General features: G+C 45.9%; 3 protein-coding genes across 4 annotated transcripts in view; 1 reads left to right on the top strand and 2 right to left on the bottom strand.

Moving 5' to 3' along the window:
- Nucleotides 1–7352, top strand: part of PIGU (phosphatidylinositol glycan anchor biosynthesis class U) — a 111143-nt gene extending 103791 nt beyond the window's left edge. Inside the window, exon 12 of the mRNA XM_027867090.1 lies at nucleotides 6592–7352. Within this exon, the coding sequence (XP_027722891.1) occupies nucleotides 6592–6705 (114 nt within the window). The 3' untranslated portion in view covers nucleotides 6706–7352. The remainder of the gene's footprint in view (nucleotides 1–6591) is intronic.
- Nucleotides 7353–8297: 945 nt separating this feature from the next.
- Nucleotides 8298–12402, bottom strand: MAP1LC3A (microtubule associated protein 1 light chain 3 alpha). 2 transcript variants are annotated; one of them, XM_027867091.1, is made up of 4 exons: nucleotides 10913–11115; nucleotides 10034–10089; nucleotides 9842–9948; nucleotides 8298–9121 (listed from the first exon to the last, which is right to left on the bottom strand). In XM_027867091.1, exons 1-4 carry the CDS (start codon nucleotides 10950–10952, stop codon nucleotides 8959–8961), a joined length of 366 nt encoding a protein of 121 aa, XP_027722892.1. In that variant the 5' UTR covers nucleotides 10953–11115; the 3' UTR covers nucleotides 8298–8958. The 2 variants fall into 2 exon arrangements, 1 of the variants encoding a protein (XP_027722892.1); XR_003569539.1 differs by lacking the exons at nucleotides 8298–9121; nucleotides 10034–10089 and having other exon boundaries at nucleotides 9860–9948; nucleotides 10913–12402.
- A 1726-nt stretch (nucleotides 12403–14128) lies between these two features.
- DYNLRB1 (dynein light chain roadblock-type 1) lies at nucleotides 14129–25696 on the bottom strand. The gene is made up of 4 exons (XM_027867257.1): nucleotides 25596–25696; nucleotides 21844–21919; nucleotides 18542–18709; nucleotides 14129–15391 (listed from the first exon to the last, which is right to left on the bottom strand). The coding sequence occupies exons 1-4, from the start codon at nucleotides 25596–25598 to the stop codon at nucleotides 15348–15350; spliced, it is 291 nt and encodes a 96-aa protein (XP_027723058.1). The 5' UTR covers nucleotides 25599–25696; the 3' UTR covers nucleotides 14129–15347.
- Nucleotides 25697–26895: the final 1199 nt, after the last annotated feature.

Below are 26895 nucleotides of genomic sequence, written 5' to 3' on the forward strand. Positions count from 1 at the left end.
TTTCTTTCTTTCTTTCTTTCTTTCTTTCTTTCTTTCTTTCTTTCTTTTTCTTTCTTTCTTCCTTCCTTCCTTCCTTCCTTCCTTCCTTCCTTCCTTCCTTCCTTCCTTCCTTCCTTCCTTCCTTCTTCTTTTGTCTTATATCACCTTAATTTCTAAATATATACTCCCTTTCCATAGTGAGCCATCCCTCATAAAACAGAATAAAAAAAAAGAGAAATAAACATTTTAGTAAAACCAGCTAATCACATCAACTGAATCTGACAGCATCCACAACATGGACTACATTTTCAAAATATTTCCCCCACATACAGCTGCCATTTTCTGTTAAAATCACTGATACTTACTTAGCAGTTACCAAGGCCAAATCTTGCTGCTGCAGGGCTTCTAGCCTCGGAATACCAGTTCCAATTGATGTACAACACTTAGACCTTCCTGCTTGTTAATGGCTTTCTGAATGCTAGTGCAAACAAGTGACTTTAGGGACCTACTGGATGCAGACCCAGAGAGACTATTAGCATGTATTAAGCACCTAATATGTACTAGACACAGTACAAAGCACTAAGCTTACAAACAAAGGCAAAAAATTAGTCCCTTTATAATCCATCTTGGAAAGAAATGGAAATTCTTCATCAGTATCAAGTTGTATACTTAGTCGTACTCCCAAGGGAGAGTTGTTCCAGACCTATCATTTAGTCTTTTAAAAAATTAAGTTTTATTGATTCTTTTTGTTTTTACATCAGTTATTTGCAAATACACCGTCTCGCCATTGTAGCAAAAATAAAAAAGTTAAAGAAACCTAACTGCTCAGATAGACTTTTATTCCTGACATGTGCCCAGAGTCATGAGAATTGTTGCTTGAATCACACTTTGATACTTGAAGGATCTATGATCTCATCAGTATGGGTCCTCTCTTTGCTAATGGAGATCACAATTTCCCCACACTTTCTCATCCTATGATATTCTTCCGTGTTTTTCCTGGGATCATTTTTAGAATAGCCACCCCATTGCACCGCAGCCCTTCCTCTGGTTCTGTTAATATTTGTGGATACCAGTGCAGAACTCAGCTGTCTCATTTTTATTTTTCCTTCCCACTGTTTGAGTGGTCCAGCTCATTTGCCTGTCAAACATGTCTTTGATGATGTCTTTTGCTCCTTGCATGCAAGTTCTGTTTGACAATAGGCCGCTACTTTACATTTAGGATGCATATTTCCATTACCCTTTGGCTCCCCTACAATTGTGATTTTTCTAAAATTGTAGTGGTGGGGCAGCTAGGTGGTGCAGTGGATAGAGCTCTGGCCTTGAAGTCAGGAGGACCTGAGTTCAAATCCAGCCTCAGACACTTGACACTTATTAGCTGTGTGACCCTGGGCAAGTCACTAGGCAAGAGCCTGATTGCCTCACCAAAAAGCAAGATAAATAAATAAATAAATAAAATAAAAATTGTCGTGGTCCCAGATTGGCAGCTCTATGGTATCACTCGAACAATATTGGTGTTTTTGTTTTTTTTTAATGGGATTTTTGCAGCAGCCAGTTGTTTTGGATCATTAACTACAATGCATAGTTTCATAAATGAGATCCAGCCCAGTTTGTGCCTTCTGTTCACTTCTGGACCTAGATCATTAATGTATTGATGCACTCAGTGTGTTGCCTGTCCAGCTATGTGCCATAGCCTAGGGCCAGGTAGTGTGTGCCTTCCATACATTTTTTTCCTGTGTGGATAGCTAAGCCACTCTTTTTTGAGTAATCACTGAGAAGACTTTTTAGTGTTCCAAGATTCTGTGTATTTAGCATAGTGTTAATCTGTGAATATCAGCATCTGCAAAACCTAATCTTGAATCAGGAATTCATATATCTTTTGGTCTTTATTCAGCAGAGTGTTGAAACACTGAGCTTATGTGTCTCCTTGTTTTCTGCCTTACTTGATGCTGATACTCTGTAGCTCTTAGAACAAAATCTTGCTGTGATTTCATCTACCTTGAAACCTCGTGTGATTTTAGGATTCCATGGCATAGAAGACACCCTCTTGAAAGAAATTCTCTTAAACTGCATTGGGCTTACTGACTCAAATGCTTTTTTGAAATCTACAAACAATAAATAGAGAAAAAAGTTATATATCCTCCATCCTTCTCAGTTAATCTGTGTCGTTAGTCTTCTGCAGAAAATGGTTTCCAAAAACCTGTTTGCTTCTCATATTTTTATTGATACCGTTAACATACATATATACTATCCTCGTAAAGATTTTAAAACAATGAAAAAATAAGCATAAGGACCAGTAGATGCTGTTATCTTCTTGTTGTTTTTGGAGTCATCTTTGAGATACTTTAAAAAACTGATCTCTGATTGCCTTTAAAATTGTGTTGGCTCCAGCATGAATTTCATCTATCCTGTGCTTGGTATGTTGAATCATCATACAAGATAAAAATGGACAAGCCACCTGAATTAAAGAATTTTTTTTTTTAAATTGGAGTGCAGCGGAAGTGGCTGCATTCTTCTGTAGGAAGAATTCTTTGTGTATTAGGTAGAGCACCGTGTGCACACATGATTCAGGCGGTCCTCAGAAGCATTTATTAAGCATCTTTCTGCACATGGTGCTAATTATTTGCTAATTACCAGTGTATAGCAGTGAAGAAGCTTTGTTTCAAACTTTGTGGGGTAGGACAGGAAAGTAGGGGGCCCTCCATGGGGGTGTAGCAGCCAGAGATTGAAGTAGCTCAGCTGAACAGGAATGGCTAGCAGACTGTGAAGCCAGGCAGGAACTGTTTCTTAGCTGTAGGAAACCACCTATTTGCCAGTCCTGTGGATGGGGCTGCACAGGGTTTGTAACCATTTATAAATTTACATGTGAAATAGGAACAGCTTCTCAGAGAATAGTTCTCAGAGAAAAATAGGACCTTTCTATGTTGGAGTGAGAATTTTTTTTTCTGTTGAGAGTCATTGACCCATCAGGGATAAATCCAGGACTGCATATAAGTAGAAAGCAACTTAATGTTTATGAAAGAAATATGAAATGTTCAGTTCATCTACTTTATAAACTTTTTTTGTGATAAATTTGGTAACTGTCAGCAACAAATCAAATATCCCTAACCTATTAAGGCAGAAACAAGAGAATTAATGAATAACAGACAAATGAATGAGATGCTTTTGTTCTATATCCTCTTTTAGACCTTTCTAAAATTCTGCCACCTTTGGCCTAGCTTTCCTTCTTTTTCCAAAATGTGGTTGGAGTTACTATGCATACAGGCTCTGGTTCTCCTAATTTTACTCTGGCATCCTATAGATCTTTCTATATTTCCTTCCATTTTTTGGCACTATGATATTCTATTACAGAATATTGAATATTTTACTTAGGCATTTTGTTTTTTACACCCCCATCCCTACCTATTCCTTCTAGAGTGCCCTCTCATATTAAAACACACACTCACACTCACATAATACAACCTCTAAAATAACATTTAAGCAAAATTGTCTGATATAGTAACTGCCTTTAACAAAATATAGAACATTCCACACCACTATATTTTTACCAAGAAGAAAAAAAAAAGTATTTTCTAATATTAGTCATCTGGAACCAGTGTTTATCATTTCATTATTAGTTCCTGTCTTTTAGTTTTGTCTGCATTAACATTATTGTAGTCATGAATATATAATTTTTCCTGGTTATGATTTCTTCATTCTGCATTAGTCCATATAAATCTCATGTGACCCTGAATTTCTCAAATTCATAGTTCCTTACAGTAAATAGTATTCCATTATATTCATACCCTCTTCCCCATTGTTTAGCTATTCCTCAGGCAATGGGCACTTGCCTCATTTCCAGTCTTTTGCCGACACAAAAATTTCTACTAGAATTATTTTTGTGTATATATAAGACCTTTCTTTCTGTCATTGCCCCCTCCTTGGGGTATATGCCTAGTAGTGAGATTGATGGGTCAAAGAATATGTATAATAGTAACTTTTTTGTATTCCAAATTGATTTTCAGAACAGTTCTACCAATAGTCTTAGTGTGCCTGTCTTCCCGAAACCCCTTCAATATTCATTTTAATTTACTTCATGTGGTATTTTTGTCTTTTATCATCCTTGCCAATTTGATGGGTGTGAGGTTATATTTATACCTCAGAGTTTTTAATTTTACATTTCCTTTATTAGCTACATGGGGAAATTTTTCATACTTGTTGATAGATTGCAGTTGTTCAAATCCTTTGACTAGGAATCTATTACCTTAATATCTCATACTGTATTCAGCTGTTTGTTGGTTATATATTTCCTTTTTTCTATTGTATATAGAGCAGCTTTGATTGTTTTTTTACATATAGATCCTGTTTTCCTTTTTTATTATATTTTTTGGAATAGAGTCAGCAATGGAGACATAGGGTCACAAGGTCTAATAAATTTTATGACTCATTGCTTGTCTATCTGCCCTCAAGTTTATGTTCTTTTGAATTAAAAAGAAAAAGGAATACAAAACTTTAATCAGTTAATACAACGAATAATAGGCACATTCAGTTTATTTTTATAGCCAGAACATTGTTATCATATGTATAGTGGCAAACAAATGAAATTGGCTGGGAGTTGGTTAGATCTAACTAGAGATTTCTCTATCCACCCTTCTTCATGTTGGGGAGGCCCACTGTGTTGACAGCTTCTCTTTAAGACTGTCAGCTTCATGAGAGCAGGGACTGTGTCTTATTTATCTGTTTACTTCCACCAGTGCCAAGTATGGTTCTGGGTGTATAGCTTTTCTTTTTTTCTTCAGTCTCACCTGCCAGTCAGAGATGTCTTCCAAGGAAGCCACTTTGAGGCCAGGGTGTGACTTCCTGTGGAGGGAGGAGCTATTCCTCTCCACAATCCTGAGTAGGATCCTTGGGTTGGTCATACTTTTCTTCCTGTTGCTTTACCCAGTCAGCCCTGTCCAGTGCAGGGAAGACCTCCATGCCCCTTTACTTCCCATCTCATCCTCCTTTTGCAGTTACAAGGCTGCCAGCTGTTGGTGTCAGGTCATAGCTGGAGCAGATCTGCTTTCTCAGAAACTAAAGAATCAGCTTCCTTCTGACCTCTTTAGGACAAAGGGGCCAAGGGCTGCCTGGTGGAGGATGTGGGGAAAACAGGAAATTGTAGATTTTCAGGGGCAGAGTTAGCTCTTCAGGGGAGGCTTCCAGGGCCCTCTGTACCACACCATTGTGGCCCTTCCACCAATCCCTTCACCCATTCTTTCTTCCCCATGGCCCATGTAGAACACCAGAAGGCCTGAGAAACTGTTCAGTTGGTGTTTGGGTACACTTTTTATCCTAGAGGCTGAGATTCCTGAGTCTTCTCAACTCTAATGTCAGTCCCCATCTTCCTCCACAACTTACTTTTGCTGTTTTTATAGTGTTCATAGCTTTTCTCTGTTCTTGTGAGATGGTCAGTCTGGAGAAGTCTCAGGCTGAGAATAATAATCCAGTTGTGGCAAAATGTGCACAGGCAGCCAGGTATTGGGTGGAGCGAAGTGGGTAGTAATGAATTTGAATCACAGTCAAGCATTGCAGTGGAAAGGGCACTAGTCTGGGGAGTCAGGATATTTGAGTTCTAGTCATGGCTTTACTACTTATTGGGAAAATTCCCCAGAAGAAACTCCTCTGACTGGTTGGCCAAAGGGCAGCCATCTCCTGTCCTTGGATCTGGGAGTGGGCTTGAAGCTATTGCTTTTAGGCAGTTAGATGAAGGGACCAGTGACTGCTGGCAGAGTTCTGGGATGAAGGGCCTTCCATCCACAGCATAGGACCAGGTCACATTCTCTTACTTGCCTTCTACTTGTCTTTCCCTTCTGGGAAAGTGAAGGGCCGGCTCTCCATGGAATCAGATCAAGGTATCTCAGCATGGTTTCTCAGGGAAATGTTAACCCTTTCCTTTCCTGCCCCTCATCACTGCTTTCTTTTTAGCTTCTGTCTTGACAACTTTTCTGGGATGTGATAACCCTTTCTGGTTAGCTATAGTCCGAAGTGGATAATGATCTCAGAGTCAGGATATTAAAGTTTAAGACCTACTTCTACCATGTAACAGGTGTGGGACCTTGGGGAAGTTACTTCTCACTGAGCTTTTTAGTTTCTTCATCTATAAAATGGGGTTAATAATATGGCTATGGTGAGGAAGGCTTTTTGCAAATGTTAAAAGTGTAGAAATGAGAACTATTGCCTCCTTTCCAAACCTTGTGGAAAATTCCTTCAAGAAACAGTTGCTTATTAAATGTGCATGTTGTTATTACTCCGTTCTTTCATAGCTCTTCAGCCCCTAACAGGCTGTGATTTGGGATATACTTTAGGCCGTTCTTTATAGTAGAAGCCCTGGAGGTGACAGGCCACAATGTTACTGGTTTTTGTTTTTTTTTTAATGTGAGGCAATTGAAGTTAAGTGACTTGCCCAAGGTCACACAGCTAGTAAGTGTCAAATGTTTGGTCTGAGGCCGGATTTGGACTCAGGTCCTCCTGACTGCAGGGCTGGTGCTCTATCCATTGCGCCATCTGGCCGCCCCAGGCCACAATGTTATGAGGCATCAGAGAGGGTGGGGTTTGGGAAGTGTGTGAATCCTCTCATTGCCCTTTCTACTCCCCTAGATCCTGTTCATCTCAGATTATTTCTACGCCTTCCTGCGGCGGGAGTACTACCTCACTCATGGCCTCCACCTGAAGCGCCAGGATGGGACTGAGGCCATGCTGGTGCTCAAGTAGTGAGGGGGGCCAGCTGGCCCTGCTGGAGATGGACTCCTCTGATACCAAGTTGGGAGAACTGGGGGTGGGCTGAGCTGCCGCGCCCCCTCCCCTCTCCCTTCATCTTGGCCCTAGTTTGGGGAGGGTTTGGTTTAGAGGTCAGGGGGAGCTCATGATGCCTTCACAGACCTGGATCCTTGGAACTCCAAACAAGAGAACAGCTATCAACAAAGGCCCCTTTGGAAACTGAAGCCTTCAGCATGGAGGATGAATAGTCCCCGATTGGGAAATGGCTGGGTTTGCCATGGGCTCCCCTCCTTGGGGAGCAGTGGAGGGCCTTGGGTGAGTTCTCTCTCTTCTCCCTGGAAATCCTGGTTTCAGCAGGTCCTTCCCCCATTATTCCCCCAAATCCTATACCCTGTTTTGTCTCCCTTGCTTTCCATAGATTATTCCTCGTCCACCTCAGCAAGGTACAAGTTACCCGTGGTCTTTATTCTCCCAGGCCAAAGTATTCCTTCCTCTGCCCTTTATTCTCCCAGGTCAAAATCTGTTCCTTTATACTTTTCCCTTGCCGTTGAGCCTGGACAGCCCCTTTCCCTATGAACCTAAAAGTCAGGCAGAGCCTTGGTGTGTTGTTGATGCTGAATAAATGTCTTTTTCGTAGTGAATACTGGTTGTCTGTGGAAATGAGAAAGGGGTGGGGGAAAGCCAAGCTGGGGAGCAGACTGAAGTGAGGGGGTTCACAAGTGCGATACAGACCTGAGCTATGATGCTCCCACTCCAGTGGGTTTATCTGCCCTTGGACCTGGAATGGAGGCTCTTCTGTTACATCATTAATTGTAGGCCCACACCCCTAACGTGGTCCTACGTGCCTAATGTAGTCCTGGGCTGTTGTGCTAGAGGCCCAGGACCTCAGGGCTAAGTGTGGGGGAAAGATACCAGAGGCTCAGAGCTTGTTGGAGCAGTGGCTAAAGAAGGCTCCTTGTGGCATTTTGCCTTTCTCCCCAGCCATCCCTCTTTTCCTTTTCAGATAGAGGTTAAAAATCAGCCCCTTATGTGCGTGTAAGACTTAAAATTTTACCACACAGAACTCTATGTGCATAGGCATGTCTTTCTTGAATAGGCCCTGCCCCCCAAGTCCAGGGAGGACGCTCATGCTCCACACACTAGCAGGTCTTGTTATGGAAGGTGCTTTGGGACCCACGGGCCCATCAGAGCTGAGATGGACTACTGGAGAAGCGCCTGTTTGAGGGCAATAACCATGAGTGGTGGCTCAGTGATCATGAGATAGAGTTTCTCATGGGGCACTGAGAAAAGTCGTAACTGTCTTGGAGTAACAAGGATGTGTTCTGAAGGACACATATTTGGACATGGAAATGTCCTTCATTTGTCTGGAAAAACAAAACAAAACAAGTTTCCTGCCTGTAGAAGAGACATGTGAATACCAGCCTGAGGGATGCTGGAGATAGAGCGGCCAGGCGAAAGTTACATTTCAGACCAGAGAGACGGCTGGGTCAGGGGAAAGGGCCCAGCATCTTATCTGCATTTAGTGTCCAAGAAGTTCGACCAGGCTGTGTTGCTGTGAAGGCAGAGAGGGAACACTGGCCCAGAGCTGGGGAGGACTTGAATTTCTCTTTATTTATACAGAGTAACGGTAGCTCAAACAGGCTGGTGCTCCAGGACACTGGGGTACATAACTCGGAAGAACAGCAGGCAGGGTTGTGGTCACAAGGGGAAAGCTCAGTCCTTGGAGTGGCTGCCAGCATGGGACGGGTCCAAACTGCATGCAATAAAGATGGGAGGGGCAGGTGCCTAAAAAAAAAAAAAAAAGACCAGAGCCAAGGCAGGGCCAAGGCCCACAGGTGCCCACCCCCTTTCCCCTACCCTACCCCCTCCACTTTCAAAACTGAGAGGGGGCAGCCATACATAGCTATATATCTATATTCTCATCCCCCCACCTACAGACACACAGACAGACAGAGCAGCCCCCGAGGCTCTAGCATCTGGGGGTAGCACCGAGAGTTGATATGTGTACAGAGTTGGGGTAGATGAAAATTCCTCATTGACACAGGATGCCTTCTGTTCTGCTCCAGCCCTGGGTGGGCAAAGTCCTTAGTTTGGCATTGATCTAAGCCAACCACTCCTGCTTTGGGTCCTGGGGAACGGGCCCAGAGAGGGGGTAGAGGCAGCTTTATAGTTCTGGAGTAGGGGGCTAGGCTGCCCCTCCCCAGCTGCTATCTTCCCAGGGCCAGGATACTCCCTGCCCCTTTCTGCTCAGTAGCCAAAGGTCTCCTGGGAGGCATAAACCATGTAGAGGAAGCCATCTTCATCCTTCTCCTGCTCGTAGATTTCTGAGATGGGTGTGGAGACGCTCACCATGCTGTGCTGGTTCACCAGCAGGAAGAAGGCCTGAGTGGGGTTAAGTTGAAGTCTGCGGCTGCATAGGGGAGAGGGGCACAAGGGGAGTCCATTGGAAGGGCAACAAGACCCCTAACTCCCAGCTCTGGGCCCTGACACTGGAGCTGGAAGGAACCTCTGAGCTCTCTAGTCTAACCCCTTTCCCCACCTATGAATCTCCTTGACAGCATCTCTAAGAAGCGTCATCCACCCACCCTGCCCTGTTTGAGGTCCCAGAGACCTCCTGCCTCTCACTGGATGGTTTGGGGTTTTAGAGTTTCTGCTGATCCATTCTCTGCCTCCTGCTTCCTTCCACATCCTGACTCCACCCTCTGAAGCCCAGGGCTAATCCCTCTTCCACATGGCAGCTCTTCAAATACTTGAAGACAGCTATCATGTCTTCTCTAACTTCTAAAGGCTAAAACATAAACAAACTCAGTTCCTTTAATCCTCATATAGCATGAATTCTAATTCATTTCCAGGCTAGACACTATTCGGTGGATCTGTTGGAGTTTGTCAGTGCCCCTCCTTAAACATGTTCCCACAATCGAATGCTGTATTCTAGATGTCAGCTGACCAGGCCAGAGAACAACCGAATTTCCTCCCCCCTCCCCCGCTTCATCCTGGACACTACCTCTATTAATGGCACTAGTTTTCATGGCTGGACTGCCCTACCTCAGCCCAAGCCTGAGGTCAGACTCAGTCAGCACTGCCCAGGTCAATGGAAGGTGGGTGAATGGAAGGGGTGGGCCTCACTCACCGGATGATCTTCACTAATTCACTCATGTTGACGTGGTCAGGGACGAGGAACTTGGTCTTGTCCAGGACAGGCAGCTGTTTTTCCCCTTTGTATCGCTCAATGATCACCTACGCGAAGAAGGTTGGGTAAGAGGAAGCAGGTGCAGAGCAGCAGCCCCAGGCATGTGCAGGCGGCCCAGACCCCGGCACTCACCGGGATCTTGCTGGGGTGCTGCTCGCGGATCTGCTGCACTTCCTTGCATCTGTCGGCTGGAAAGATAGGCGGCAGTGAGGCTCTGGCCCGGGTGACTCGAAGCAAGCGGCCTGGGCCCGCAGAGACCCTCCCTCACTGTGGCTCCCTGGGCACTGGGAGCCACCATGTATAAACAAGGAGGCGCCAGCTTCCGGGTGACCCGGCCTCCCGCCCACACGTCCACCGCCGCCCCTCCGCCCCAGCCCCCGTCCCGGGGAACCCCTCCGGCCACGAGCACCCGCCCCCACCCCTCACACCAGACTGTCTTATGCACACACCCGCCCGGAGAGACTCAGGCTACCCAAGAGACCTTTTCCCACCCCCCCCAACCCCCTGCACCGACCCAGACGGGCTAGGCAGGGGTCCAGGGCTCCCCTTGCGTGCGTGGGAAATGCAGCTTCCGACGGCCGGGCTGGGCTACAGCAGGGGTACCCGGCGACCCTCAGACGCAGCACAGGCTCTCCCCTGGCCCTGAGCCAGCCCCCCGCCCTGGCCACTCGCAGTAAACACGCCCGGGCTGCGGGGGAGGGGCCTCGTCTGTCTCCTCCCCTTACGCCCCTTAAAGGGCAAACCCGGGTGGGGGAAGGAGATCGAGTCCGGGAGGCCGCTCTCCCCCTACCCCCCCGCCCAGCCCCGGAGCTCTCGCAATGGAGGTGGGGGCGACCCCGGAGTTGCCCTCCTGTACCCAGACCCTGTAGGTATCTGCGTGACGCCACGCGTGCTCATGACATTAGCGGCCGCCGGCTTCCCACCCCAGCAGGTACCCGGACGCCCCGCAGGATCTGATCGGACCCTTCCAGCCCCCCACCCCTACCCCGCCCCGGCCCGGCCCGGCCTCACCGAAGCTTCGCCGCTGCTTGAAGGGCCGGTCGGAGGGCATCGCGCCGGGGTCCTGGGTCGGGCAGGGGTGGGGTGGAGTGGGAAGTTCAGGGTCAGGGATCCGGGTGTCGCCGCTGCTGCTCCGGGTTCTCTGTCGCGCGCGCTCGGGCTCGTTCTGGTTCTCAAACCCGAGCAGCTGCTGCCCGAAGGAGATGGTAACTCGGTTCGGTGACGTCACTTCACAACATTCCTTAAAGGGGAGTCTGGCCCTGCCCTGCTATTGGGCCGACGAAAAAGCCACCCCATCCGCCCACTGACCCCGTGACGCAAAGGCAGCTCCGGCCAGGAATGGACAACTGAGGAGGCGGGGCTCCCAAGGAGACATCGCCTTCCTGGTCGCTGCCATGACAACAGATAGCCGCACAGGTCGGCTCCAGGCCGCGACGTCACTTGCCCCGCCCCCTCGAGTCCTAACTCAGGGCCTACATTCCCAGGCCGGGACTCGCGCGCCGCGCTCGGGCCTTCAGCAGCGGGCTGGACCCACAGCAGTAAGGACAGGGCCCGCAGCCGGAGGTGCTGGCTGTTCTGCGGCAGGCGGCGGAATGGGCAAGCCGGACTCTGGAAGCTGAGCCCCCGCGACCCCCGGGTCCTTCGGCCTTGCGCTCCCCAGAAGACGCAGCCTTGGTTTCGAGAGAAAAGGATCATAGGTGCGGGGAACTCGGCCAGGATGTCCGGGCGTCCCCAGTGACAGGCAGGACTTAGAGCCCGGGCCCCGGCGGAAGAAGCAGAGGCCGGTCCTGCCCCAGGGCACACGGTGACTTAGCAGTGGCAAAGCAGGACCTAGAAACCACGCCTTCCGGCTGTTTTCAATATCCTCACGCCCAACTCACGTTGGGTAAGGCACAGGACTTTCCTGGGCCTCAGTTTCCCCACCTGTGAAATAGGGGAGTTGGCCTAGGTGATCCACCAGGTCTCTTGCAGCTTATGTTGGCACATCTTTCGGACTGGTTTCACCGGCGGGAGGTTCACGTTCCCTGCTCCTCCACGTTCATTGCTCCTGTTCGCAGATCGATCTCTCACCTTAACTTCGGACAGCCCTCCCCCCTCTTCCTTTTCTTTAAATTCAATTAAATGGCATTTTTTTAATACTTAACAAAAGCAAAAACATGGCTTTAACCCTTGGCAGTGTTTGTGACAGGGAGAGGGGAGTGAATGAAAATGATTTTCAAATGCTGATGTTTGATAGGAAAATGTTTTAAATAAAAAATTCACAACTGAGGCTCGTTTAAATGCCATATGGTTTCACAGGAAAGGCTACCAAGCAGCTTCTGTGTCCCCGAAGAGCTGAGAGAGTGAGGAGGGAAGTGTGAAGAAGGGAGGGAAAGCTGAGAAGCTGAATAGAAGGGACTGATGATTAACTCTTCCCATCACCCCACACAGTGGCTACTCCTTTAACTCTAGGTAGTTAAGGAGGTTTATTTTTTTTTTCTTTTTTAGGCAATTGGGGTTAAGTGACTTGCCCAGGGTCACACAGCTAGTAAGTAACTGTCAAGTATTTGGTCTGAGGCTGGATTTGAATTCAAGTCCTTCTGACTTCAGGGCCGGTGTTCTATCCACTGTGCCGCCTAGCTGCCCCCAGTTCAGGAGGTTTGTAAAGAAAAACGTTCTTGGTTGTCCTCTCAAAACGCTGAAAGGAGATATGGCTATGAGACAAACAATATACACAGCAGAATGGTGCTGGAAGCCTGGGTCCCAGTCCTGGTCGTGCTAAAGGGTTTGATTTCCTCTGTAAAAGCAGCTTTTCAGACTCCAGGATTCTACAGAGTTGCTTCTTTTTTTGGCTTACGGTAGGGATGTCAGTCCTGGCTTCTGTTCAGTGCTTCATAGTGCTCTGCACATAATCTGGGCCTAACAAAATGAATTCTGCTCCTATTGACTGGGGAGAACTATTGAAGTGTTTTGCAAAGAACACACAAGGATTAAGTAAATAACCAACTCTGAAAGAAGCAATTTGAACTGAGGCTCTCTCACTGACACACAAAAAGGCCTGCTGGGTCTCTTAACTTGAGAGCCTGGGATGAGAAAGTTTCTCCAGCAAGCCTATATTGTGACATGGACAGCAATCTCAGGGAGCTTGGCTTATGTTCTCACCTAACACAGGGCCTCATTTCCTCTGTGGAGCTCAAAAGTGGCTGTGGATACTTTTTAGTGGAGAAAAATGGAAGGGAGTACCCAGTGTCTAGGGAATCTCTCCTATATTCAGGCTACAGCTGAGCTACAAGATGTCCCATTAGGGGAGGTAAATGATTGAGGCAGCTGGAGATGGCAGAAGTAGATTCAAAGGGCCATCACAAAGCCCTACCCTACCCCCAGTGCCAGGATCCATATCCTTTTATGAAGGCAGGAAATCACCCAGTGTATACCAGGCCTCAAGGCTGCCTGGGCCTCACTATCCTCCTCTACTGCCACACCCGAAGCACTGGGAATTGGTGTTGGCTCTCACATGCCAGGTGCTAGTCAAAGGTAGTGTTTGTACCCTCATGCCACACAAACACCTTATTTCATGTGACCTTTCTGAGAAAGGGAAAATATGCTGTTCCACAAAAAGTAATTTTTGTGTTAACAGGTGTTAACCCCAAAACCTCCTTTAATATTAAAGCCTTGTAGCTGAAAATATTCAGAAAATGTCTAAAATCACTTTCTCTACAAAATAGCTTCTTATGTGGTCCCCTTACCTGGTCTCTTCCCACCTAATCCTCAGAAGCTATCCATCCCTCCTTCCCCTTTTCAAAAGCCTTCAACAGCTCCTCGAGGCCCCCAGAACCAAGTACTTCATCCTCAGAATTTAGGGGCCTCTATACTCAGAGTCCAACCTACCTTTCTAGGATTACGTTAGCCCTCCTCCATCACCTGAAATTTTCTTCAAGGTTCAACTCAAACGCTACCTCAACCATGAGGCCTTCAGTGAGCCTCTCACCCCATTCTACTCCTCTCAGAGGTACTCCCCAATGAGTCTTCATTGTTTTGTGCCCCCAGAATGCTCTGCACCTGTGATTTTACAAAGTATAGGTTGCTCCTAGTAAGGAATAAATAGCATCTCTGTAACATCCAGTTTGTTTCCTGGGGCAGTTAAGTGATCTCTGCCCAGGGTCGGTACATATGAGGCAGGACCTGGATCCAGGTTTTCCTCACAGGTTACTCTGCATAATGTAATACCAGCTCCCACACAGTAAGTGCTTAGTGAATAACCGTTTAATTGGTCAATAGCATCTCAAAGGGCCCAAAGGAATCTTTCTTTATAGGGAATCCCCCAGGGCCTCACATCAGTTAATTTTCCTCTTGACCTCTTAACATGGAAAGTGCAGCAGAAATGCTCATACAAAGTCTCTTCTAAGTTGGAGTAAAGCCGATCATGCTTCTTCCACAGGCTTCCCTCCTGGTCCTTGGGCCATCCCTTCAGACTCCCCTCATCTTTCTGGGCTGGTTCTCAAGCCCTTTGCAGGTTCCTCCTCTGCTCTACTACTAACGGGCCTATGGAACCTAGTTAGCCTCTGTGCCAGAACAAGAGCAATCCCCAATGGGGCCCAAAGTCCCCCCAGACCCACTGAATGTGGCTGCAAGACAGAGATGGATGGTTTCCCATTCACACCAGGACTTGTCCATTGGATGTGTGTCCCCTTCAAATCCCTTGGAGAGGCCACACATTCAGCAGCCCCCTCCCTAGCTGCCACTGGATTCACAGGCTGACTCCTCTACCAGGTCATGGGATCATAGATTTAGATGTGAAGAACCCCTGAAGGTTACTCAATCCAACCTTCTCATTTTACAGAAGAAATTGAGGTCAAAAGAAGGGAAGTGACTTGCCCAAGAAGACAACGAACTCAGGTTATCTGACCCCAATGTTCTTTCCACTATATCTCTTGCTGCTTGTGTTGTCCTCACAGATCCAGGTTCCAGACCCTCCCCCGCCCCGGAAAAATAGCTCATGAGGAGACCTTCCCAACAGGGCATGTAAAGATACAACAAAAGAATAATCATTACAGTTATTTTTAGTTAGACAGCATTTCAAAATAGCAACAAAATTAAAACCAGAAGCCCAGAGCCCAGATTTGGGAGGGGGGTTGGGGGGGGCAACTGGCCAGAAGGGAGCTCAGGCCTTAGGGGGTGGGCACCAGCCCAGGCCATTAAGCTTGTCTCCAAGGACTTTCTTCCTGATGGCTGAAGGCTCCAACTGTAGCCTCCGAAGATTCAAGGTTAAGAAAAAGGATAAGAAAATCAATCTGCCCCACTCCTCCCCCACCCCACCTGGGTCACATGATCTCTGTAAATCCAGTCTGACATGATAATTTTGTTTTCCACATGCCAGTCAGCGGTGAGAGGGAATTGACAGTAATGCTTTCTTTCAGGGAGACTATTAAATTAAAGGAAAAAAATATGGCAACTCGAATATGGCAAATTATTCTGTTGGATTTTGGATCACAATCAGGAAATAATCTTTATCTGCAAAAAGAAGAAAAGATGTATGTCACAACAGACTGATAACAGACTGATTCCAGACTCCAAGTCCAGGCTCTGCCACAAATTTGTGTGGCCTTGGACAAGTACTTTGCTTTTCCTAAGCCTCAGAGTCACAGGAGTGATGGGATTGGCAAATTAGAATGAGAAGGGACCTCAGGGCTTATCCAGGCCAACCCCCACCTGAAAAATAATTTCCTCTACAGCAGATCCAACAAGTCATTAGCCTTTGCTCAGGAAGGGGGGGATCCACTGCCTTCCAAGGTAACCCGTTCCCCAGTTCCTCTTCACTGGGGGATGGGCGATTCAGGGCTCTTGCTGCTTTATTCCTGAATGTGACCTCTCCCTTCATTCCGACGAACACTGCCATAGCCCTCTTGGATACCAAATCATCCTATGGACTCATGTGTGTGGTCCACTAAAAGCCATAGATCTTTTTCAAATGAAATGCTAACCAAGCCTCCCTCCATCTTGTATTTGTGAGGTTAACTTTTAAAATCCAAGTGTCAGACCTCACATTCATCCCCATTAAGAATCTTCTTAATTCAATTCAGCTCAACATTTTAGCCCATCAATACCTTTTAAAATCCTGTTTCTATCAATCCAATATATTAGCTAACTGTTCTCTACCCTTGATTTGAGTCATCTGCAAATTTGATAAGGATGCTATTTTTGTCCTTATCTAAGTTACTGATTAAAGAATAGGGAGATTCAAATTCTGGTTTGAAGCATCTTTGTTTCAGGCACTAGTACCTATGATGAGGATAGATCCAGACCCCAGAAAGGAAAAACCCTGGACTTTCTCACTTGGCCAAATCTCTGGCATTCCCCTGAGGTTATAATGCCATCAACTGGCCTTTCATTGTGGCTACACCCAATCTCCCCTCCCTTGTACTCTCCATTGTCCAGGTCCCAGGAGTTCTGTTCACCCCAGTTTACTGGCCACTCTCATCCAGATCTCCTTAGGCCCCTCCTCCCATCACCCCAAACTACTTGGCCATTCCTAGAACCCTCCCCACAGGCTTTCTGTATATAAGGTCCATCTTGTCTCCATTAAGATGCTCTGATTCTTAGAATCTAGCCACTGCGCAGATTTTCACAATCTAGTCAATAGCCCATAGATGTTCAGATTCCTTAAGAGTCTAGCTAATATGGCGAATCTTCAATAAACCGTGTTTTGGCTGAAAGAAAGCTTGGATCTAATTCTTTTGGGCAGGACCCACGTGTCGTGATTTTAGGATTCCAGGACCCCTAACCTCTACACCTCATGACCTATAGTATGCCTCTAAGGCAACCTTGGAAATGGACATTTGCCCAGACTGGAGGCAGGATTGTTTGTGTAGGGGTATGTGTGTGGCAGAAAATACAGACATCCTTTATACCAAAGTGGGGGAACAGGCTGGTCACAAGTTGTATGGACTCCTAAGTTCCTGGAAGGCAAAGGACAGGGTCTTATTCATCTCAGTCTGAATCTCCAGTGCTGGACCCAGGGACTCTCATATAGTAAATCTTTACTAAAAGTTTATTGAAATGAAGTCAGCATGTAATGGCATCTCAACCTTAAAAAACTTGGCCTCTTCAACCAAATTACAGCATACAGCAAGTTCAATCTGACCAAGGTCAGCCCTCCTACCCAAGAATCTGTCCTTTGTATCTGTTTGGTGCGCATCCTGTGCAGACTTCCTTGTGCTCCTGTTCTCTCCAGGGAAGTGACTCTGTCATTTCTGTACTAGTGGCCCAAGCACCTGGTACAGTGCAGAACACACAACTGACACTTAATAAATTCATGCTGACTGACTGAAATATAGCTCTTGTTCCTGTTTCTGTACTTGTGATAGAAATTATGATTTGGGGAGAGCCAGAGTTTGCCCCTTTTTTTAAGTCTTCATTTGACAACTCAGCCTTGGAAGGATAGGACTTTGAAGAATAGATAGGATTAATTCTCCTCAATCTGGTTATTGCTACCCCACCCAACTTTACAAGGAATTGAATCTAAAGTGAAATTGGCCCATTCATTGTGTTCCACTCAGGCTCAGGGTAGGGGATACAGATCCTTTGTCTAGATTCCTAGAGCCTGGGGGTGGTCTGGGAGTAAGAGTGACTTAATCAAAGTCACATCCCTCAGGCCCTCTTTAGAATAAATCTACCTCATTAACTGTTAACCAATCAGAGTTGACAGCTATCCTCAGGAACACCCACTCTTCCAAAGCCATATAAACTGTGAGCCCCCAGCTATGATTCATCTTTGGCCTAAGAGAGTAGGCCAAATGACCATTCCTTTTATTAATAATATGGTAGTACTATTAATAAAATGATTAATTACCTAGAAACTATGTCCCTCGAACTTCTGAAATGTCACACTTAGTAGGTACTCCAAAGTAAACTATTTATTAGAGTTTATGCATAATAAACAAAGTTGACAAAGTATGCTACACTGATCTGGCTTGCGACTCACTCACTAGCAGTGCAGACCAAAGGTATCAAATTCAAAGCTCCAACCAGACTAAAATGTCATGGGGAAATGTTTAACAAAATAAACAAAAATACAACACAGCATAGATTATGTTAATTTCTACGAGATAGACACCACTGGGGTAAACTAACAATGATAGTTTCCTTATTGTGACAGGAAAGAGACTCAACCTAGACTGTGCAGATGAGTGTCTGCAGCTACTAACCCTAAGGGGCCCCTTACATCAGGTAGGCTGGACTAGATGAATTTTAGGATCCTTTTCACCCCTAGAAGTCTAAAACACCAGGCACGGAAGAAAGAAATAGAAGGACCCACCTCCCTGCTAGTATCAACAGATGAACATCAGCTGTGGAGAAGAGAAGTACTTTGATTAAATAGTGGCTGTGCAGTCTAGGGCAGAGCAGTACTCCAGTGGGAGTCACGAGAGCTGAAATCCAGTCCTGACTGCCACAAATTCCCTGTGTTACCTTGGGTATGACATTGAACATTCTCCGAGCCTCAGTTTCTCCATCCATACAATGAGGGTTTATAACACCATCATCTCTGCAGGCCCTCTAATTCCTTCATCCTATGTCTTATGATGTCACCAAAGGAAGTTTCTTTCCAACATGCCCAATGAAATCCTGAGAACTGCTCTAAGATTCGCGCAATGAGACTCTTACCTGGAGCAACCATGATCTCATTTTTCTTGGAGCGAATGCGGAGGAATGTGAGATCGTTCTGGGGGTCAATGTCTCGCACAGTGCCCCGAGCCTTCAAGATGAAGCTGTGCATCAGGTTGGCGTACTGCATGGTGGTGGAGTTGTCCATGGTGCTTTTGATTGGAATGCCTGGGCCAAGGACAGGTGAAGTGAGAAAAATCAATGCAACCCCTTCTGCTTCTTCCTCATTCCCATGATTAGTGGAAATGCCTGTTTGTGCTTGTATCATACAATAAAATGAGAGATCAATCTTTATAATCTTGAGAGTTTTATGGTACAAACAGGGTCACCCATTTAAAAGTCAACTCATTTAGATTCCAATAAGGATTACCTTTTAAATGAGTGGAAGGGGTCTTTTTGTCCCAGTTTCAGAGGCAAAAAGCTCTCTGAAGTAAGTTACCTCAAAAAACTTGAAACCAACCACATGTTAAATGACTGGAGCCTGGCTCAACAAACTGTAGTAGTATATGAACAGCAGTGTCTGGTGGTACCATTAGAAAGATCAGAAGAGATATAAGAAGAATCCCATGAAAGAGCAGAACAACATGCACACTGACTATGAAGACTCCAGAAAACAGCAAAACCAACAAAAATGTGGAAAAAATACTAAGAGTCCAGAAGAAGACATAGAACCAATAGGTTATTTATGCTTTGATGCATCATCACATTTATTCTTGATTGTGGAACTGAATGATTATTTTTGTTGATGGGACCTGAGTTTAGAATAACAAAGAAAAGGGGCAGCTAGGTGGCACATTGTATAGAGCACCTGAGTCAGGAGGAGCTGAGTTCAAATTTGGCCTCAGACACTTGACACTTACTAGCTGTGTGACCCTGGGCAGGTCACTTAACCTCACTGACTAGCCAAAAAAAAAGAATAACAAAGAAAAGCCAGCTTCCTCCTCCCGATTATTGTACTTGCCATCCCACCCCACCCCCTGTGGGGAGCAAGCATCCAGCACTTAGCACAGCATCTAACATACCGTTAAGTGGTTAGTTCAGCTTAAAGTTGAATATGACAGATGCTTATTTTGAAAGGAACCAAGCTAATGACCCCATATGAGTAAGATTATACCCATTTATCAAGGGGAAGATGAGTAGAGCTGACTCTCTTTCCTCCCAGGGTCCCTTAGCTCTGAGAGGTAAACTTCTCCCTTATCTTGCTGGAGTCCTAAGACACTTTCCAGCATGCTCCATGCCAAGCCTTCTCTACTCAAGACATTCATCTCCACCTCCTCTCCACCAGAGGCCCTTGGCTCTCATAGGAGAACTGCCTTATCTTTCTGGGAGTGGGAGGAGGTCCAGGCTTCTACTCAACTCCCCAACCCTAACCTTCCTACTTCCAGCCAATATTGTCTCCCCACTTCAGAATGTAATCTTCTTGAGGGCAGAGACCATCTTGCTTGCTTAGCACAGTGCCTGGCAGGTAATAAGTGCTTAATAAATTCTTTCTCTCTTTCTCTGTCTTGGAGCTAGTTTGGCAGTGATGTGGAAAGAGCATTAGAAAACATGTGACTGAATTGCAGCCCAAACAACTATTTATGTGACCTTGGGAAAAGTATAATCTCTTCAGGCTTCAGTTTTCTCATCTGTAAAATGGGCATAGTTCCTACCCTACCTCCATAGTAGGGTTTTTCTGATGATCAAATGAAATAACACTTGAAATGACTTTGAAAACTGTCAGAAGCTGTATAAATCTATTATCGTTTTTATTTTCACCACAAGGCAGAGAAAACATTAAGTCTGGTTCATCTGTCTTTTTGGAGGGTTTAAGGAAATGATCCGATATATTTATCAATTCTGTCCCAGGAACTGTCAGAGCTAAGCCACTAAAAGTGCCCATGCTTTTGGCAGTACTTTCAAAATGATAGTTCTAGGAATGCTTCATGGCTCTATGCAAAGCAGTTCAGACAAAAACCTGAAAAACAAGTAGTTTCTTAACTAAGAGGATGATCGGAAGCAGTTGACATTTCTTGACACGAGATAGGGTAGATTCAGAAGCAAACCACTTGGTTGGTATGTTCTCATCCCCAGCATGATGTGCTTGGAGGTTTCTTAACTTTTATGATGCTTCTAAAAGGGCTTATTTCATATACTCCTCCCCAATCCTCCCTTTCCCTCTTCCTTCCAGACCATAGTAAGGTTTCATCCACTAATGCTGCATCACACTATTTCTTCACGATCACAAGCTGCAGGATGTGTTGTAAAGAGCCTTTCACTAAGTCAGGAGATGTGAGTCTCATTGTGTGACCACAGGCAAGTCATTCATCTTTTTCTAGGCCTCGGTTTCATCTTCTGTACAATGAGGGATTAGATTAAATAATATTTAAGCAAGAGTCCTTACTACTCAAACATTCACTAAGTGTCTATTGCCTGCCCTGCCAGGCACTGCGCTTGATGCTGGGAGTGGTATAGATGGTCCCCAGAGCTCAGGACCACAGCTCAAGGTTTACATGGAAAGAGTTCAGTTAGGATGCTGTCTTCCACATCACACTCTCTGACTCGTGCACACCTTGTGTTTCCCCTGGTGTTGGAGGTCACTCTACACAAAGATGAAATAGGACACTTACCCTTTTCATCAAAGAGTTTGCAATGTAAAATTCTATAATTTTCTAAGAGTCAACATGTAGGTGAATTTTCAACATTCACAGAAGTTACTTTGTATCTATGCATTAGAAGAGAGACCCTCATTACTGCACCTGAAAATGCAGTACTCATGTTCCATGACAAGTTGGCGACATTTTTGGGTCTGAAGTAAGATACCTGGTAACATTAAATTCACCTTCTAGCTTCCTCATAGGACTCAGCATAGATAAGCCCTTGCTGAAACAAAGCTTGTATGGAGGCGCCTGGGTCTAGCTAAGGTTTCTAAAGAAGCCTAAATGCCAAGCTATCTAGTGATAATTTTCTCTTTATAATTATGCCTTCCCCCTCTTTCCAAGAAATACTTTCAAGAACCTTGGGCTTAGGAGGTTTCTAATGGCTTGGGACAGTTCTGGCACATAGAATAAGTTGCCCTTGATCACCCAACTAGAGAATGGCAGACCCAGGACTGGAACTTGGGTTCAGGGCTCTGTTCACTATACTCTTGCTGCCTTTGAGCCTCAGTTTCCTGTTCTGTAAAAGAGTTAAGAAGCTAGGAAGCTATGCTCCCCTTAGCAGGGCTGTCATAAGGATAAAACAAGATCATGAGTATGAAAGTGGGACAATAACTGTAAGAAATGGCAGTTCTCTTATACGGTCAGAGAAGGGGAACTAAGTACCTTCTGAATTGACAACAATGATCCCTTGCACTCCCTTCTGGCTCTGAATTCGTTTTAGGGTTTCTTCTACTTCAGCCTGGCAAATGGAAAAAAAAAAGGAGAGAAAAAACAAGAAGATTAGTTCATTACACCCAGTTCCCGACTCCTCCTTAAACTTTGCCAGGAACTGTCAGCCCTGGGGTCACTGTAACAGTTCCTTGGATGCTGTTACAGCCTCCACTCCAGCTAAGTCCTCCTATCGTAACTACAGAACTTGGTTACTGTAGAATGTGTTCAAACCTAATACAAACCAGGCCATGATGATCATTACAGTCTTAATGCATCTTCACCACCCTGAAGCAGGTCCATTTCACACTAGTAGGGACACTTCTTAACATAGCCGACAAGGATGCACAGAATAATGATGCTATTTATTCCAGTCTTTACTCTTCTCTCCAAATACCTCCTGCCCATGAGGGAGGAATACTTAATGTCCACGGGATTTGGATACTTAAGTTATAAACTTCCTGTAAATAGGAACAACTTCGCTGGGCTCCTATTCAAGGTTCAGCGTTTACCTCCCCATCAAAGATCAGCTAGAAATAGCAAATTCTCCATCCCTGCCCTACTGCCAGTGGAAATACCTGGGATACTCTCTGCTGTCCAGGGAAGCCCTTTAACTACACCTTTAACTGCTTCCAAGGGTGGGAAACCTTTGGCCTCAAGGCCACATGCTGCCTTCTAGGTCCCTGGATGCTGCCTGTTGACTGAGTCCAAGCTTTACAGAACAAATCCTTTTATTAAGGGGATTTGTTTTGTGAAGTTTGGATTCAGTCAAAGGGCCCCACTTGAGGACTCAGAGGGCCACATGTGGCCTCAAGACCTCAGGTTCCCCACCCCTGGTTTAGACACAAAGCAGAAGGGAGAATGCCTAAACCTCCTGTTGGAGAAAGATATTTCTTTTTTTTTTCTTTAGAATATCCTTTCCCATATCAATGTTTCCCATTTCAATTTAAAAACCGTGTAATATGGAAGTCCAGATCACTAGACCTAGAATCAAGAAGACTTGTGTTCAAATCTGGCCCCAGACACTTAGGAGGTGTGTGACCAACCCTGGGCAAGGCACTTGACTTCTTTATGCTTCAGTTTCTTCAACTTCAAAATGGAGATCATAGCAACAACTACTTCCCCGGGTTGTTGAGAGGATCAAATGAGGTAACAATTGTTAAGGTCTCAGCACAAGGCCTGGCAGAGAAGAGGTGCTTAATGAATATTTATTCCCTTCTCTTCCCTTTCCTACTACGTGCAAGGTGCTGGGCTAGGCTCTGGGACACAAAGAGAAAATGAAGAATATACTCCCTATCCTTGAGAAGCTTCCATTCCTTTGGGAAAAAAAAGTTATAAAAAGTGATTGGGTCCTCTAGTATTACTGGTGTTATGGTTCAGCTACATTATGGGTTAATAACAGGAATCTAACCAACATTTACAACATTGCTTCTATGGGATAAGAAGTTCCAAATTTATTATCTACTAATTTATTTCCATGTTGGGGATGACCTGCTTTCTTTTCACCTTTTTTGTGTCTGGCCCCAAGCCCTAATAAAGTAGCTTAATTTGTACAATACAGACCATGTGAAATACTTAATATGCATACAGGTAAAACTGTGTGTTATCAAAGAATCCTGAATTTTGAGTCAGAAAATTTTGGCTTGAGCCCTGCCTCCTCTACTGCTAGTTCTAGGACATTGGGAAGTTCATTCTAGGTCTCATTTTTCTCACCTGTAAAATGGGCTGAAAATATCAACCCTATCTAATTTCAAAGAGGGATGTTGTAAAGGCAAAATAAGATAGGGCAAGTAAAACAGGTTCGTGCCTGTGAAGCTTTTTGTAAAGACTCATGTAAATATAACAGTAACATGTTATATCTGTTGCATGAGGGAGGGGGCAGTATGTGTCCTTCATGTCTCTTATTTAGGAGAACTGGAAGAAAAACAACAGAACCATTGAACAAATGGAAACCTCAGCGTCTAGTGCACAAACAAAAAATTCAAACATCTTCCAGGAAGCAAATCTCCAATAAGGGAAGGGAGGACAGCCTCTGAGACTTAATGCACTTAATTAACTGGCACCTGAAGACCTGACACATCACAAAAACTCTATACAAGAAATGTGTGACAAGGACTCCGTGGCAATAGTAAACACTTAGGAATGTATAAACAAGATACATAACAGAGGTCAAATCTAAAACCACCTAAGGAGGTAAAGTCAACTTTACTTCAGAGGGCTTGCTTCAAAGAAAAACCTTTTGATCCCAAGCACTCCTTTCTTTCAATAAGGTTGGACGTAGAGAAGCACTTTCTTCCCAGGGGCTAGTGTTGGGAAAGTAGTTCATATTCTGGTTATTTCCTGGTGGGTATTAGACTCATGACCCAATAAACTCACAATGAGCAAACATAAGAGGATAAGGAAGTTGGACAAGCCAAATTCTGCAAATACAAAAAGACCTGGCAAAATCTATAAAATGGGTGAACATTTGGGCTGCGGAAGTAGATTTAGGAATATCTGTAAATCCGGATACAAATAAATGGTATCAAAAAAGCAAGTACGTGAATAGAATCTAGAAACGGAGGAAAAAGCAAGAATCAAAACAAGCACAAATAATGTGTTGGTTCATGGTTTTCTGTCATCCTGGTGGTATCCAGGGGCATCCCACAGGCCTGTATGTAAAGTGTCTTTACTTGGGTTCAAAAAAAGCCAATGTACAATTGCAGAAGGGGGAAGATATGACTATGTGAGAAAAGACTAGGGACCACAAATCTGAATGGTCTAGTGGTGTGACAAGCCAACTAAAAAAGCTAGTGATCTAATGCAGCCAGTCTACCTTAGGAGAGGAAAAACGTCCAGTACAAAAGCGGTGACAGTCCTGCTGTTCTAAGCTCTAATCAGGCCATCTTGTAGAGCGTTTGGGCATCGAATTTGAGGAAGGGCAGTGACAATTTAGAGAATGCCCATAAGAGCTTAACCAGAGGACCATGCCAAAGGAATCCATTGCCTGTTAAGGGACTGCTTAACCTGGAGAAAACTCAGGCAGGAAACATGATGATTGCCTTCAAGTAACTGAAGGTGTGTCATGTGGATGAGGGATCTGATTTATTCTAGCACCAATAATAATAATAATAAGCAGGAAGGAGACAGATTTCATTCACCCAATGTCGGGAAGAACTTTTAACAAGCATAACCTCCCGACAATAGAATTCGAGGTACCGAGTTCCCCGTCCTCCGACAAGCATTTATGAAACACCTGCTAAATGCAGCAAAGGCCCTGTGACCACCCTTCAGGAATGCTAGGGAAGGAACGGCTGTGGAGGCCGAGGCCGATGCATCAGGCCCTCCGCGAGCCTTCCTGGGATAGTACGACTGCGCTCTCGAGATGCTTCGCGGCTATCGGGGTGGGGGAAGAAGTGAAGGAGAGGAGTCTCAGAGGAAGGAGGACCACCCGGCAAAGCTCACTTGCCCGGCCTTAACATCCTACGGCAGGCCTCCCTCAGCCTCTACGAGCCAGAGCCTGGGCGGGGCAGCCACTTCCGGTCCCCCGGCATTCGGGCCCCGGCGCTTTAGTTCCCACCCTCCGCCTCCCTGTCAGCGCCAGCCTCCAGGCCCAATCGCATGCTACGGAATGCACGAACGGAGAAGGCCTTCGGCGTCAGGCAGCAGGCCATGAGAGAACCAGGGCCTGAGGCTGGGGCTGCCTCCCGCCAGGGTCTGGCACTTACCATCCTTCAGGCAGAAAAGACAACACCGCAGCTACAACAGAGGCGGGGGCGCCCTACCCAGTCCAGAGACGGTTCCCTTCGGCGCCTGCGCAACCCCACCCCGTAAACAGGGAGACGCTCAGGATTGGCATCTCTTCCAGCCAGTGGCGTGTCAGTTTCCCTAGAGAGTGGGCTCTTAGGCGTCGGCTCCCCGAGGGCCCGTCGGTGATTGGCACAGCGCGAGCCGGAAGCGCAGCCCAGGCGCGAGCTCCGCGGCTTGACGCAACAGGCGCGCGGTCAGGGTCCGGTCTGGGTGCGTGGAGTTTCGGTAGCTCTCTCATCTGCTGCGGGCTGTGAAGGGCCGCCCGGGAGAGCGGACGGACCGGGGGCGGTGACCTCGGGGTGGGGAGGGGCTGCATGCATCTCCGTCGCATTCTGACTTGGAGCCGTGGTCCGCTCACGACCCGGGCAAGTGGCAGGTCTGACTTCGGTTTTGTCCTCCGAAAGCGGGGCAAGTGTTAGGGGTCTTCTGTGGCGCGTCTTGTGACATCAGAGGTAGACGGGTCTGGGGCGCAGGGATCCAGGATCGAGCTCCCTGAAACTACCTCCCATGCTAACATTCAGACTTTCGGTACGGGACCATTCTCTTTGTGTTAACTGCTTCTGCCGTGCCCCACCCCTTAGGCCAAAGCTGCTTTTACTTTCCCTTGTTTCTCCTGGAGGTCGGGCACCCTCACCCTGCAAGAAGGCTCCCCAACAAATAGAGCAGGATCTGCAATGCCTGGCCACCCAAGATGGCAATGTTTGAGTAAGACGGATCTCAGGAGACAAAGCTATAAGTGGTAGCCGGGCTTGTGACAATTAACTTCACCTCTCAGCCCCATTTTTCCTCATCTGTAATATGTGGATAATACTTGTACCCGCCACTTCATGGGTTTGTGGTGACGGTGCTTTGTATACTTTGATTGTTGACATTCTTAAATTACTTTAACTCTATGCAGTAGTGATTAATTACTTTCCATTTTACAGAAGAGGCTACTGAGGCTTAGAGAGGAAAGGACCTAAGGTCATTACTGAATAGCAGAGCAGGGATTTGAGCCTAGACTCCTGATTCAGGCATTACTATCAATTTCTTCTGCTTTCCATTTGAGCTTTTTGAAAGCCCTGGCCTTGGAACAAGGGCAGCCCTATAGGACAAATACAAAACTCAGTGGATATATTATATTTTTGCCTTTATATCCTGTGTTTAGCACAGAGCTGGGCACATAAACATTTCATAAATTCTTGTTGAATATTCAGTGCACACTGAGAGTATTGATTT

This window comes from Vombatus ursinus, unplaced genomic scaffold, assembly GCF_900497805.2.
Source record: "Vombatus ursinus unplaced genomic scaffold, bare-nosed wombat genome assembly UNPS02014785.1, whole genome shotgun sequence".
NCBI lineage: Eukaryota > Metazoa > Chordata > Mammalia > Diprotodontia > Vombatidae > Vombatus > Vombatus ursinus.